Below are 11,520 nucleotides of genomic sequence, written 5' to 3'. Positions count from 1 at the left end.
TCAAGAGAAAAAGAGAGATCGAGAGCGAACTTTTAATTGCTTTTATACGTTCGGTAATTTACTAACTGATAAGAAAGTAATTGCAAACTTACCCATTCGAGAGATCCGAATTAGTAATTTGTTAAATACTTTAAATAATTTTCAATATAACCCTTCCACATAAGTTACAAGGGTTAAACTGTTAAATGACTTTAAAAATCCTCCAATTATCGGGATAATTAAAATACCATCGTAAAATATTCTAATAACTAAAAAGATAATTGCAGGTGACAAAATAATTTATGTAAATCACTAAACTTTTACAAAAGAAAAAAAAAAAACCTTAGAATTTCGTTTATTTTAAAACCCTTGTTTGATCCTCAAAGCTTGCTGTGGAGTAGTAACCTATATTGTAGGTTAGAATAATCAATAAAAGTATTAAAAACAATGATCTTATCTATTTGCTATAAATAAATCAGTTGTTAAACTTACTTTTTAAGTGCTTCAATGTTCCTAAGCAACTCTGTGTTTCTCCTTTCCTCCTCCTCGTCGATCTTCCTAAAATCCTCCATCAGTTCTTCTTTGAGTTTGGCCCTGGCTGCAAGAATACAAAAAACCTTAGACACTATAAAGATTGATCATAACAAGAGAGTGATCATAAAATAGGAATTTAATACATATATTATTGATATATATATATATATATATATAGATAAATATATACCGGCATCTAGTCTCATCATCCGCTCTTCGAGTTCCTTTATTCGATCATCAACTCTGGATATTTGTTCTGAAACTGTTTCCAGTGTGAAGATTTCTTCTAGAACTTCACGACAATCTTTCATCGGTGGGACTGAATGTGAAGGGTAGCTTGGGGGACAAGCAAGTGTTGTAGAAGATTGCAAGGAAAATATTTAAAAAAAAAACAGCAAATAATTTTTTTTATTTAAAAACCCTAGCTAGAAATATAATACCTCGAGTAGGGTGAGTAATTTCTTGAATCGACTTGCTGGATCTCAGATGAATTATACGAATGCACCATCTTGAAGACGAGAGATCTGTCGTCTCTCGAGTGTACTCTTATTGTTAACAAAAAAACCAAAACCCTACTTTTGTTTTTATATTTATAAGGTTAATATTTTTTTTTGTAGATAAATTTGTTTAACAATATTTTCGCCAACTAGAAAAGTCTCCCCATCCTATATTATAGCGCCACCCCTTTTTCTAACCATATCAAACTTAAACACTCAATATTATATTGTTTTTTTCTTAAAATCTAAGTTTTAAAAAAACGAAATAAATGGCCACCACACTATATACGTTGAATTGCTGGAAACGACGTCATAATAGAGAAAATACAAATCAGGATGAACGAGGAGGTTACATTAATATTATTTACCAATCTAAGTATAACAGTTACATAAGAACATTCATAAATGTACAATGACTGTGTTCTCGTACAAACATATCATTCTTTCACCTGTCTAAAGAAGAGAAAAAAGGAACCTGAGACATACTTCTTGGACTCTGGCTCCATGATCTTCGAGGCGAAGGCATTGAAGGCATCTTTCTCTCTGGATTCCTACTTCTTCTGCTCTTTGTTTTTGCCTGCATCAAGATTTTTTTCACAAGCCTCTCTTAAAACTGAATAGAAAGCTTCAAATGGAAATATATATATATATATATATTTTTTTTTTGAATAAAAAAAGACGAGGCATTTAGGAATGCCCTTCGGGGACATCCGATAAAAATGGAAATATATCTTACCTTTAATCTAAAGTGGTCTAGTTCACGTTCAAGTAAACCAAGTTTTGTCTTGAGCTGTTCGAGAGCCTCTTCAGCAACTTCAGGGTTTATGTCTGTAATGTCTTCTCCTGTTACACCGGCTGCCTGAGGGAATTTTGAGTCCACACAAAGATGTTTAAATACTGTTTTGGAGTTTTAGATCATTGGAATTGCAGAGCTTATTACAGCGAGAAACTATGACTGTTGTTCCTCTTACCTTGAGGATACTGGTGCAGAGACCTAATAGCTTCTGAGCAAGCCGCATTCTATCCTCTTCAGTTTCCTTCAGTTTGGTACTTAACTGATGCGTCTTGTCAAGGTTTGAATGTAGGTTCTTTCCAGACGACGCTCGGTACCAAGCAAGCTCTTCTTTGGCACGAGAAACACTCACATCTGCTCGCCGTAACTTCAAATTGAGCTCATCAAGCTGAAGTTTTAACACACTGTTTTCTTCCTATTGCATATGACACCAAAGGAAAGGATAATAAGTACCAGAATAAAGAAGAGTAACTATATCTCTACACAGAAGTATTGCAAGTTAGAGATTTCTTGCCTTGATTCGAGCTTCATCACGAGTTCTCCACTCAGGGTTTTGATGGGAAGATAGCTTCTTCATTTCCCCTTCAAGTTCTATCACTTTTCTTTTATGACTAACATTCTCCTTCTGTTGAAAGTAAAAAGATTAAGATACGTTCTCTGATGACTAACTTATTTTGTATAATGTGTAACAGTCAAAATAAAAATATGGTGCCTAATTTTCCAACCTTAAGTAATTCATTCTCTTTCTTAAGCAGCTGCTCATGCTGTCGATGTTCCTCGAGTTTTATCTGCGCAGTAACTAAATCTGTCTGCTTTCCTTCGATTTCCTCTATCCATCTGCATCCAGATATTGTAAAAGAAACTATGATAAAACATCTGGAACTGGCCAGAATCCATAGTTTTCTGCTACTGAAGATTTGGCAGAGTGCATCACTTGCTTACCCTTGTCTTTCGTCATTGTATTCATTGAGTTGCTGCTTGAGATGAGAAACTTCAAGATCCTATTTACATAAAATTTCAGACACAAGAAGTTTGATTATTATAAAAAACTTATTAATCTTTCTTCCTGGAGTTGTATCCAAAGAAAAATTACCCTTTCTCGTGAATCTGAACTATTAAGTTGAAGCATCTCTGCTATCTTCAATACTTGTTGACTATCCAAGAATGACTGCAAAAAAGGCGGAAGAAGGAAAAAAAGGTCATTGACTTTCAGTTACCATTTAGCGGTTTCTACAATAGAGGAACAACAAGACAATGACTAATGTAACCAGGTTCCACAGAGATTAAAGATCTTTCTTTATTTTTTCATTACAGAGGCAGAAACATGTTAAAGCTATACACAACACTGGGGAAAAAAAAAAAGTTAAATAACCACTTACCGCACAATTCTGTTTGACTCCCAGCAAAACTCGATTAATATCATGGGTCATGCTATCCACCTTGGCGAGTTTTGAGTTCAATAAAAATATCTGGGAACAGAAATACGAGATTAGATAATATATACCATGTGGATGCCAAACGTTCCAATATAACATAAATATAACATTTTCGACTAGTTACCTCTTTCTGTCGGGTTGCAACTACAGTTTCAAGCTCCTCAATTCGTAGCCTTGCAACAGAAAGCTCCTCATCCTTCTCAGATCTCATTTGTTGTGCAATTCCCAACCCTATGCATCTGAAAGGAGAACCAGAACCCCGAGGTTTCCCTGAACCTTTACTCAATGAAGAATCTATAGCTTGAGAAACATGGATTTCTGGCTTTACTTGCTCAGCCATTGCTTCCAAATCCTTGAACTGTTTGCAATGGATCAGTCGTAGTAATGCCAGTCTTTTGGTGAACTTTTAAGGTTAGTCAATCAATTAGGAACCATCTTTACCTTATGCATGTATTCTCTAGCCTGAGCCTCAGCATGCAAATTTAATTCTGAGATATGGGCACTGAGTTGAGAAATCTGTTGCAGAGTAAACATACATATACCATCAAAAACACTGACACTATCATTAACGATCCATCCCTGTTTAAAAATAACAAATTATGTTACCTCGGTCTTTTGGTCAGTCATATTTCTCTCAAGCGCTTCTATATGCTTCTTAGCTTCCTCAAGATCCATATGCTTTTCATCTAAAATTCTTTAACCATGCAAAATAGGAAATGAGTTGCTTTAAACATATACCTATAATTTAAGTTGCTTAAACTTTTCTCACCTTTTTATTTCCCCATCAGAATTTCTAGCACTTTCCATCTGCTGGCGTATGGTATGAAGCTCCATTTCTAGCTCCTCCCTTTGCAGACGCTGTCTTTCAGCTTCACCTTTGACAGCATTAACCTATTGAAAAACGTCTCCGTCAGAAAATTAAACACATCGATTAAAATAAGCTGTTACATAGTAAAGAAAGATTAGCTCTAACCTTGTTTTCAAGAACATTAATAGTATACTCAAGTTTCTCAACTGATCCTTCTAATAGCTTCACTTCTTCTTCTCTCTCATCGGCATATATCTTTCTTGATTCAGCAATCTGTGAGAAGTTAAGTAAGTATTGCAAAAAGGACTAAGAAAATGGACGTGTCGCGTCAAGTCGAATTGTGTTGTTGTCTACCTGTTGAGCTTCTATGTACCTAGCTTCCGTTTCTTTAGCCTCATATTTTATCTTCCTGAATTCTTCTTTCAGATACAAAACCTCATCTTGGAGATTATCCCTGTCATCGATGGCCTCATTCAGTTTTCTCTGGGTAAACTCAACTGTATCATTCAATTGTCCGAGAGCATTTCTTAGATTAAAGAGCTCCATCTCCATGCTCTCCGATACCATATTTTTCTGGATCAGCTCCTCCTCTAGAGAGCATTTTTCTGTCATGAGAGCTTCAGCTTCCGCTCTAATGTCTTTATTTTCCGCTGACATCTTTTGTTGACACTTCCTTACCGTTTCAGTATCCACTTCAAGGTTGCAGATTATTTCCTTGCTCTCTTGCAGTCGAAATTCAAGCATTTGGGCGTGAGAAACAGCATCTTCTAGTTCAAAGGTTTTCAATGCTAGTGTCTTTTCTAAAACTTCAACATGAACCATGATTTCCTTTGTTTCATCTTTCTTGTCCCTGGAATTGGAAGCAGATTCTTGTAGTAGGCTGAGGTCAAAAGACAACCCCTTTAGAACATCATCCTTTCTCAAAAGCTCATCGTGGAGTTTCAGATTCTCAGACAACAAGTCTTGTACATCAATCTGCAAAGATTGAACAGTATCTGCGAATTCTGAAGCCTTATTGATGTTTTCACATATCAGTTGCAACATTTTATCAGAAATAACTAGACCATCTCTGGTTAGTTTCTCCAGGATCCTGCTATCTTCAGCTAGATGTGTGCATTTGGCAATGCTTAACCTCGTGACATCTAGTGCTTTAAATTGATCTTCACCAAAATGTATGACCTTGTTCTTAAGGGAGATGTTTTCCTTCTTCAACGAACTGACAACGTCAGCATAATCTTGTATATCCCTTTCTTTGATATCCAATTCTTCTGCAGCGACTGACTGGGAATGTTGGAGACTGTAAAGTTCAGAAGCTTTCATTGCCAACTCTTGCTGTATCCCAGTGATGCGAGACTCCAAGAATAAGACTCTTTCTCCAAACACCTTGTTTACTTCGTCCATTTCAGCGATTTTTTGTACACTGTGATCAAGATCCGATGAGAGAACCTTGATTTTACTTTGTGCTTCAGTCACCTTTTGTTTCACTGAAACGGTCTCCAATTTGTTATCAACCAGACGTTGGTCTTTGAGCTCACTCTCCACTTGAGAAACAAACAGTTTCTCTTTAAGATCATCAACGATGGCATGATGATCAAGAAGCTCTCTATCTACAACTGCTAGACGAGAAGAATATTCTTTTACTGTTTGCGTCAGAACAACTGACTCAACGTCCTTTGAGCAAAGGTCCATTAAATAAAGCTGAACTTCGGTGTCAAAGAAATCATTTTTCTGATTCAGATGCAGCTCTTGCTCCAACAGAGTTTCTGCAAGGTTCCCATTGCTCAAATCTATTTCTTTCAGCAAAATATCAAGCTGAGACCCCATGCTGTTAGATCTTTGCAACATCAGCTCCTCCTGGTACTGGAGCCCTGAAATTTTCTGATCAAAACTGCTTAATTTTGTAGTAAGCAGATTAGTTGCTTCTTCATTTCTCGAAATTCTCTCAAAACCGTTCTTTATGTCAGTCAGTAGTTTGCCCTTCAGATTTGCAAACATTTCAAGCTCCCTTCTCAACCTTAGATTGTTATTTCTTAATCCGGCTATGGAAGAGTTTGATACACACAGACCACGTTGAAGCAGACCATTTTCGGTATTGATCCCTGTAACTGTTTCTAACAAAACCCCCATATGGCATAGGTGTAGAACTGAGAGAGCACAATCCTTCATGATTATTTCTGACCAGATATCCTCAAGGAACAATCTAGCTGAGTTTGTATCTGAAACCCAAGACTTCAACTCAGATAAATCATTGGCCATGCCAGTCAAGGCCACAGACGACTCATCTTGTAATTTTCTGACAATAGTTTCCAGCTCTTCGACCAGATTTCCTATTCCCATCAAACTTGACCCGAATAGTTTCTCAAGGTACGCAAGTTTCTCATTATCTTTGACACTTATGGATTCCAGCTCCTGCAGCTTGTCATCTAAGGCGTTTTTCTCTCCAACCAAGCTGATTTCCCTTTTCTTCTGCTTCTCCAGGTCAAATTTCATCTTTTCGTTCGCTGTTATGAGTTCATTGACTGTGATATCTGCATCTTTAATAATCCCGTGAGCCTCCTCAAATTTCTTAAGAACACACAAGTTTTTTACATATTCTTGGCCATCATCTATCTTCATCTTAGCTAATTCATGCTCCAAAGTCTGTAAAATATCATAAGAATTTCAGAAAAACAGAGTGAAAATATATAGCATCTGAGAGATGTCAATTATAGGTGAAACCATAAATGCACAGTCCCATATGAATCAGAATGAGAAAATTAAATTTGAAAGGGACAAAAATAAACAGTTACTTGCCTTAAGTTTATTATCTGTGACTTCCACCTTGTGCTCATATTGTTCTTGCATGTTATTCATCACAGTTTCAAGGTTACAAAACTGTGCAGCAAGATCGTTCAAGTTGCTTAAGCTTCTTTTCTCAGATGCCTTTAGTTCTTCCTTCTCACCCTGGAGTTTGGCCATCTCAACTTGAACCTCCTTCAAGCTTACAAGTGCAGATTCCATTTCTTGCTTTAGCAGTATGATCACTTTACCCCTCTCACTTGACACCTTGCTGGTCAACCTCATGGACTCTGTATGGTTGTTGTTTGGAGTATTCTCTATGCAAGAGGAGACAACTACATTCTTTCCAAGTTCCTGTTTCAAAAAAATTTCAAGTAAAGGACTAAGCACACTACTATACATAAAGGCATGATCGTTAATTAAGAAAGTTTTCAGCTCACCTGTCCTTCACTACAGTGGGGTGGAGAACCTAATGAATTCTCTGCCTCAGTGTATTTGTCATGCTCTTGACACATGTTTATGCATGATCTCAGTCCAGACACGCCACCCTTGAGCTCAGAAAGCTTCTCTTTCATTGCCGAAATGCCAGTTTCCTCAATTTCTTCAACCTTTTGTGCTATAGCAGAAGCAATTTTTTCTTCCTGTACAAGTTTGCTTCTAAATTCCTTACAGGTTGTTTCCAAATCTTGTACTTGTTGCTTCAGAGAAAGAATTGTTCCAGCGGATTCCGCAAGCTGAAAATCCTTTTGCTTCAACTCAAAAGTATGGGATTCGGTTACCTCAGAATAGCGGTTGACAATTATTAGAGAAGCTGTTGCACAATGTGATGCTTCACAAATCAACCTTTCAGCCATTTTGAGCTTCTCTTGAAGCTTTGATATGATCTCTGTTTTTGTGCACAACTGCGATTTCAAGAGTGTCTCCTTTTCCTCGTACTCTCTCTGGTGCGCTTCATTCATTACTATTGCTGCCCCTCTAAGAGACGTCAACATGGATTCTATATCACATTGCTTTTTATTGGCATCCTCCAAACAACTTTCAAGATCTTCAATCATTAATTCCCTCTCAGAAAGTGTTCTTCTTAATCCGCCAACCTGTTCAGATATCCATATCCTTCTATCTGGTAAGGAACCCGAAATAAGATCAGCCTGGTAACACGCATCTGTAAGGCCTTCATTCCCATTCAGCAGAATTTCTTCAAGCTCAGATGTGAGAAGTTCCATTTCATTTGAGATGATCTGTAGTTCCATGTCTTTGCCTCGGAGCTTTTCTTGCAACTGCTCGTTATCCATAATCGTGTCTCGTAAGTTATCCTGCAGCTCCTCCATCTGAGCTTCTAAAAACTGTACCTGCTTTTCAGTGACGTTTTCTTTTGATTGGAAATCACTGACCTCCTTCTGAAGAACTTCAAGCTCATTCTGCAAACAGACAATCACCTCCGCAGTTGCAGCTTCAGCTTGCTTGCAAACTTTTTCCATTTCTTCATCTCCACATGCCTTAGAAGCAATATCACTCTTGTACAACATGTTCAACCTCTTAGCTTTTTCAAGAGATGCTTGCATCTTTTTAAACTTTGTATCAATTGCATTGTTCTCTGCAGGAATATCTTTGAACTCATTGCACTGTTTGGACTTCATTGCTGGGATGTCAAGCTCTTGTTTTTGTAAAAGCTCAATATAGTTCTCCTTTATTCTCCTCAACTCCACTGCTTCTTGGATCAATATAATGTTTTGCGATTCAAGAGCTTCAACTACAGACTTTGTCTCCCCCAGCTCACTATATACATTTTCTTGCTGCTTGCTAATCAAAAGTAGTTGGTCCTTCAACTCTCCAATATCAAATTTCAAGCGAACTGCCTGTGCTTCTGAATCACCACGTAGTGTTCTTTCCTCATCGAGTATAATTTTTAGTACATCCAAATCAAGCTGCAATTTGATGATTTCTTCTACATAATTGACCTGCTGACCAGCAAGTGTTTTGTTCCGCTCAACATTTTGAGTTTCCAACAAGACCTGCAATTTTTAGGTAACATTCAACTGTTTAGTGAAAACGCTCAATGGTAACCTGCAGAGACAATATCACAGATGATTGTGCAGATTAGTAAACCACACTGTTCTTATTGTGCAGACCTTTTGTTTGTTCTCAATGTTATTTTCACCAGGTGTGCAAGCTCTGATATTGTCGACCATGACCTGTAGATCTTGGATTTCTCTGCAGAAGAAAGGCAAGAAGACTTGTCAGGGGTATGGAGAAAATGAGAACTCAGTTGCCATATAAAAGGAAACAAAAAAGAATTATCAAATCAGATTTGCTAACCTACTAAGCTTTGCATTCTCTTCCAAGCAAGAACCAAGGTTACTTCTACATTTCTCAAGTTCGTAACAGGTCGTTTTTAACTGCAATAGAAATACGTTAAGAAACTGAAATTGAAAATATAGATTAGAAAGAAAATAGGAGAATGACTTATGAAAAAGAAAGTGAATCGACCTCCTCCTGTAAAGAACAATTTTCTTTACTCCTAAGTAATGCACCCTGTACCATAGCGGATACAACAAGATTATTGACAAGCAAGCAATGACGCATAATTATTCTGCATATTAAGAGATTTAACGTATAAAAATAGGTGAATATATGTAACCTGTGGCTCTATTTCATTATCAACATGTTTTTGCCGGTCAGAGTTTTCATTAAGAAACTGGAAGAGCTGCAAAATCAATAGCTAAGGTTAAGGATGTCATCGCAATCGAAAACAAGAGTGCATTACCAGGATATTGTGCTAACTAGAGGCACCTGGTTCCGCAGATTTGAGACTTCGCCCAGTAGAATTTCTCTCTCACCTTCCTCATAAAACTCTTGAAATCTGCATAATAACAAAACACTTTTATATAAAAAAGCCCACATTATCTTTAACTTTAGCGTTAGATGTTTCCCGAAGATTTATCACCTTCTAAGTTGGTCCAGAAGCCTTATGTTTTCCAGGGCAAAGCGAGTCAATTCTGGATTTTTATCAATTTTAGCTTGAAGCAGTTGAATCTCTTCTGACAAAATGCTATTCTCTTCCAGCAAAAAAGAATCTCCAGATATATGGTTGCCAAGAAGTGATTCCAGCCTCTGTATCTTGTCTTCTCGAAACCTAAGCATCATTTTTGTGCTCCTAGTATCTTCCTCCCTTTGTCGAACCTAATGATATCATAAATGGATTCAGGCGATTTCTGAAACATAAGTGGGAACAGTGTAGGTTAGAAAAAATTACCAGACGATTTAGATGCTCTATCTCAGCTTCAAGCTTCTTAATTGAAGCATCAGCCACATTTTCTCTTCTCAATGAGCCAGCAAGTGTTATCTCCAAAGATTTCAACTGATTTTAATAAATATATATAATTTTTTAGTGGAATCACAAGGCAAAGGCATATGAGTCCCAGTAAATCTTACCATAATTTCTCAAAGCTAGTATACCTGCTTTCTAGACATCCTTACACAGCCTCCAGATTCATACACAAGCGAGTTACCAGCCTGCTTATGTCCTAGCTCGTGCATTTCACTTGATGGAGAATCGACTTGTAGTTCTGCAAAGTTGGCTGTTGCTGATCCAAATGACAACGCCCTGGAGATGTTCTGGCGCTTGAGGAGGGAAAGCTCTTCCTATTCCGCACACACAAAATTTGTCTTAGCTTTTTTACAGCTTCACATACAAAGCACTTAGGCAGTCTAAAATGTTACACCTTTAAAAGTCGGATTTGACGGCGTAATTCCAGGACATCCTCGTTAGAATCTTCGTTGACCACAGCCTAAGTAATTTGAACCATAATAGTTATCCAAAGGTTATTCATGATTCATCTCTCTCAAAGCTTACAATATGGATTAAAGTGCAGACTTACATTGTTCTGGATTAGCTTTGCTCTCTGAGCAAATTTAAGAGTATTTAGCGTCTCTGCTGCACAACTGCAGGTGATAATGGATAGAAGCAATAAGATGAAGTTCCTTACTAACTGTACGAGTTAATGTAATACTATATCAAACTAGCGTTGACAGAATACCTGACGGAAGGACTGGCATTAGCAATTATCATTGTTTTAGAATTTCCACCCAGTGAGTCCTTTAGATGAAATAACTACCGTTATAATGACATGAAACGATAGATTCCAACTTAAGTGAAGAAAGGCAATGAATTTAGATTTAACCTGAAGAAGAAATGTCAGCCTGGAATCACGATATGGAATATGCCTTGGTTTACCATTTGCCACATCCACAAGAACCATAATTACATGTCTGCAATCAATAAATAACAACAAATAGTAAAATTTAACATAACAACTAGTTGAGAAAACGACTTATGCAAGGGATTAAACAATTTCTTTGGTTATACCCTAGTGTGGACAGTGATTTATTGATACTAGCAGCTTCTTTTAGGCGGTCACCCTCAGCGCCAGAAGTCTTCTGCCTGTTACAGAATGCACAATGTTAGATGAGGTTTCTAAGGCAATACAAAGCAAAACGCACCATAGCTACCTCTCTGATCCGGCGAGATCAACCAGGTTCAGTCTTGCAAAACGCATATTAGCTGTTGAGTCTTTTTCCCATCTGCTCTCGATCACGCATGTAAATACACTATGTGATCGACTACTCTCTCTGTTCATATTTGTGGCTCCGACTTTTCGATTCATAGAACCCTATCGTACAACAGATGAGATTTCA

General features: G+C 37.3%; 2 protein-coding genes across 2 annotated transcripts in view; both read right to left on the bottom strand.

Annotated features, from left to right (window-relative positions):
* On the bottom strand, window positions 322-1,046 carry LOC104784015. The gene is made up of 4 exons (XM_010509099.1): window positions 954-1,046; window positions 704-849; window positions 472-577; window positions 322-384 (listed from the first exon to the last, which is right to left on the bottom strand). The coding sequence occupies exons 1-4, from the start codon at window positions 1,019-1,021 to the stop codon at window positions 360-362; spliced, it is 345 nt and encodes a 114-aa protein (XP_010507401.1). The 5' UTR covers window positions 1,022-1,046; the 3' UTR covers window positions 322-359.
* The window catches only part of LOC104784005 (kinesin-like protein KIN-12D), a 14,819-nt gene continuing 4,640 nt past the window's right edge, over window positions 1,342-11,520 (bottom strand). The window contains exons 8-37 of the mRNA XM_010509091.1: window positions 11,335-11,495; window positions 11,192-11,266; window positions 11,007-11,094; window positions 10,863-10,921; window positions 10,704-10,767; window positions 10,548-10,613; window positions 10,282-10,467; window positions 10,079-10,183; window positions 9,770-10,005; window positions 9,616-9,685; window positions 9,464-9,529; window positions 9,313-9,357; window positions 9,142-9,221; window positions 8,955-9,036; window positions 7,266-8,837; window positions 6,841-7,179; window positions 4,402-6,687; window positions 4,213-4,320; window positions 4,009-4,130; window positions 3,846-3,933; window positions 3,681-3,755; window positions 3,364-3,597; window positions 3,183-3,272; window positions 2,897-2,971; window positions 2,746-2,804; window positions 2,529-2,640; window positions 2,318-2,428; window positions 1,982-2,218; window positions 1,747-1,869; window positions 1,342-1,587 (exon numbers count right to left, since the gene is read on the bottom strand). Of these exons, the coding sequence (XP_010507393.1) occupies window positions 1,456-1,587; window positions 1,747-1,869; window positions 1,982-2,218; window positions 2,318-2,428; window positions 2,529-2,640; window positions 2,746-2,804; window positions 2,897-2,971; window positions 3,183-3,272; window positions 3,364-3,597; window positions 3,681-3,755; window positions 3,846-3,933; window positions 4,009-4,130; window positions 4,213-4,320; window positions 4,402-6,687; window positions 6,841-7,179; window positions 7,266-8,837; window positions 8,955-9,036; window positions 9,142-9,221; window positions 9,313-9,357; window positions 9,464-9,529; window positions 9,616-9,685; window positions 9,770-10,005; window positions 10,079-10,183; window positions 10,282-10,467; window positions 10,548-10,613; window positions 10,704-10,767; window positions 10,863-10,921; window positions 11,007-11,094; window positions 11,192-11,266; window positions 11,335-11,495 (7,146 nt within the window). The 3' untranslated portion in view covers window positions 1,342-1,455. The remainder of the gene's footprint in view (window positions 1,588-1,746; window positions 1,870-1,981; window positions 2,219-2,317; window positions 2,429-2,528; window positions 2,641-2,745; window positions 2,805-2,896; window positions 2,972-3,182; window positions 3,273-3,363; window positions 3,598-3,680; window positions 3,756-3,845; window positions 3,934-4,008; window positions 4,131-4,212; window positions 4,321-4,401; window positions 6,688-6,840; window positions 7,180-7,265; window positions 8,838-8,954; window positions 9,037-9,141; window positions 9,222-9,312; window positions 9,358-9,463; window positions 9,530-9,615; window positions 9,686-9,769; window positions 10,006-10,078; window positions 10,184-10,281; window positions 10,468-10,547; window positions 10,614-10,703; window positions 10,768-10,862; window positions 10,922-11,006; window positions 11,095-11,191; window positions 11,267-11,334; window positions 11,496-11,520) is intronic.

Source organism: Camelina sativa, chromosome 1, assembly GCF_000633955.1.
Source record: "Camelina sativa cultivar DH55 chromosome 1, Cs, whole genome shotgun sequence".
NCBI lineage: Eukaryota > Viridiplantae > Streptophyta > Magnoliopsida > Brassicales > Brassicaceae > Camelina > Camelina sativa.
The sequence above is the reverse complement of the archived record's forward strand: the minus strand, read 5'-3'. Positions and strand labels throughout refer to the sequence as shown.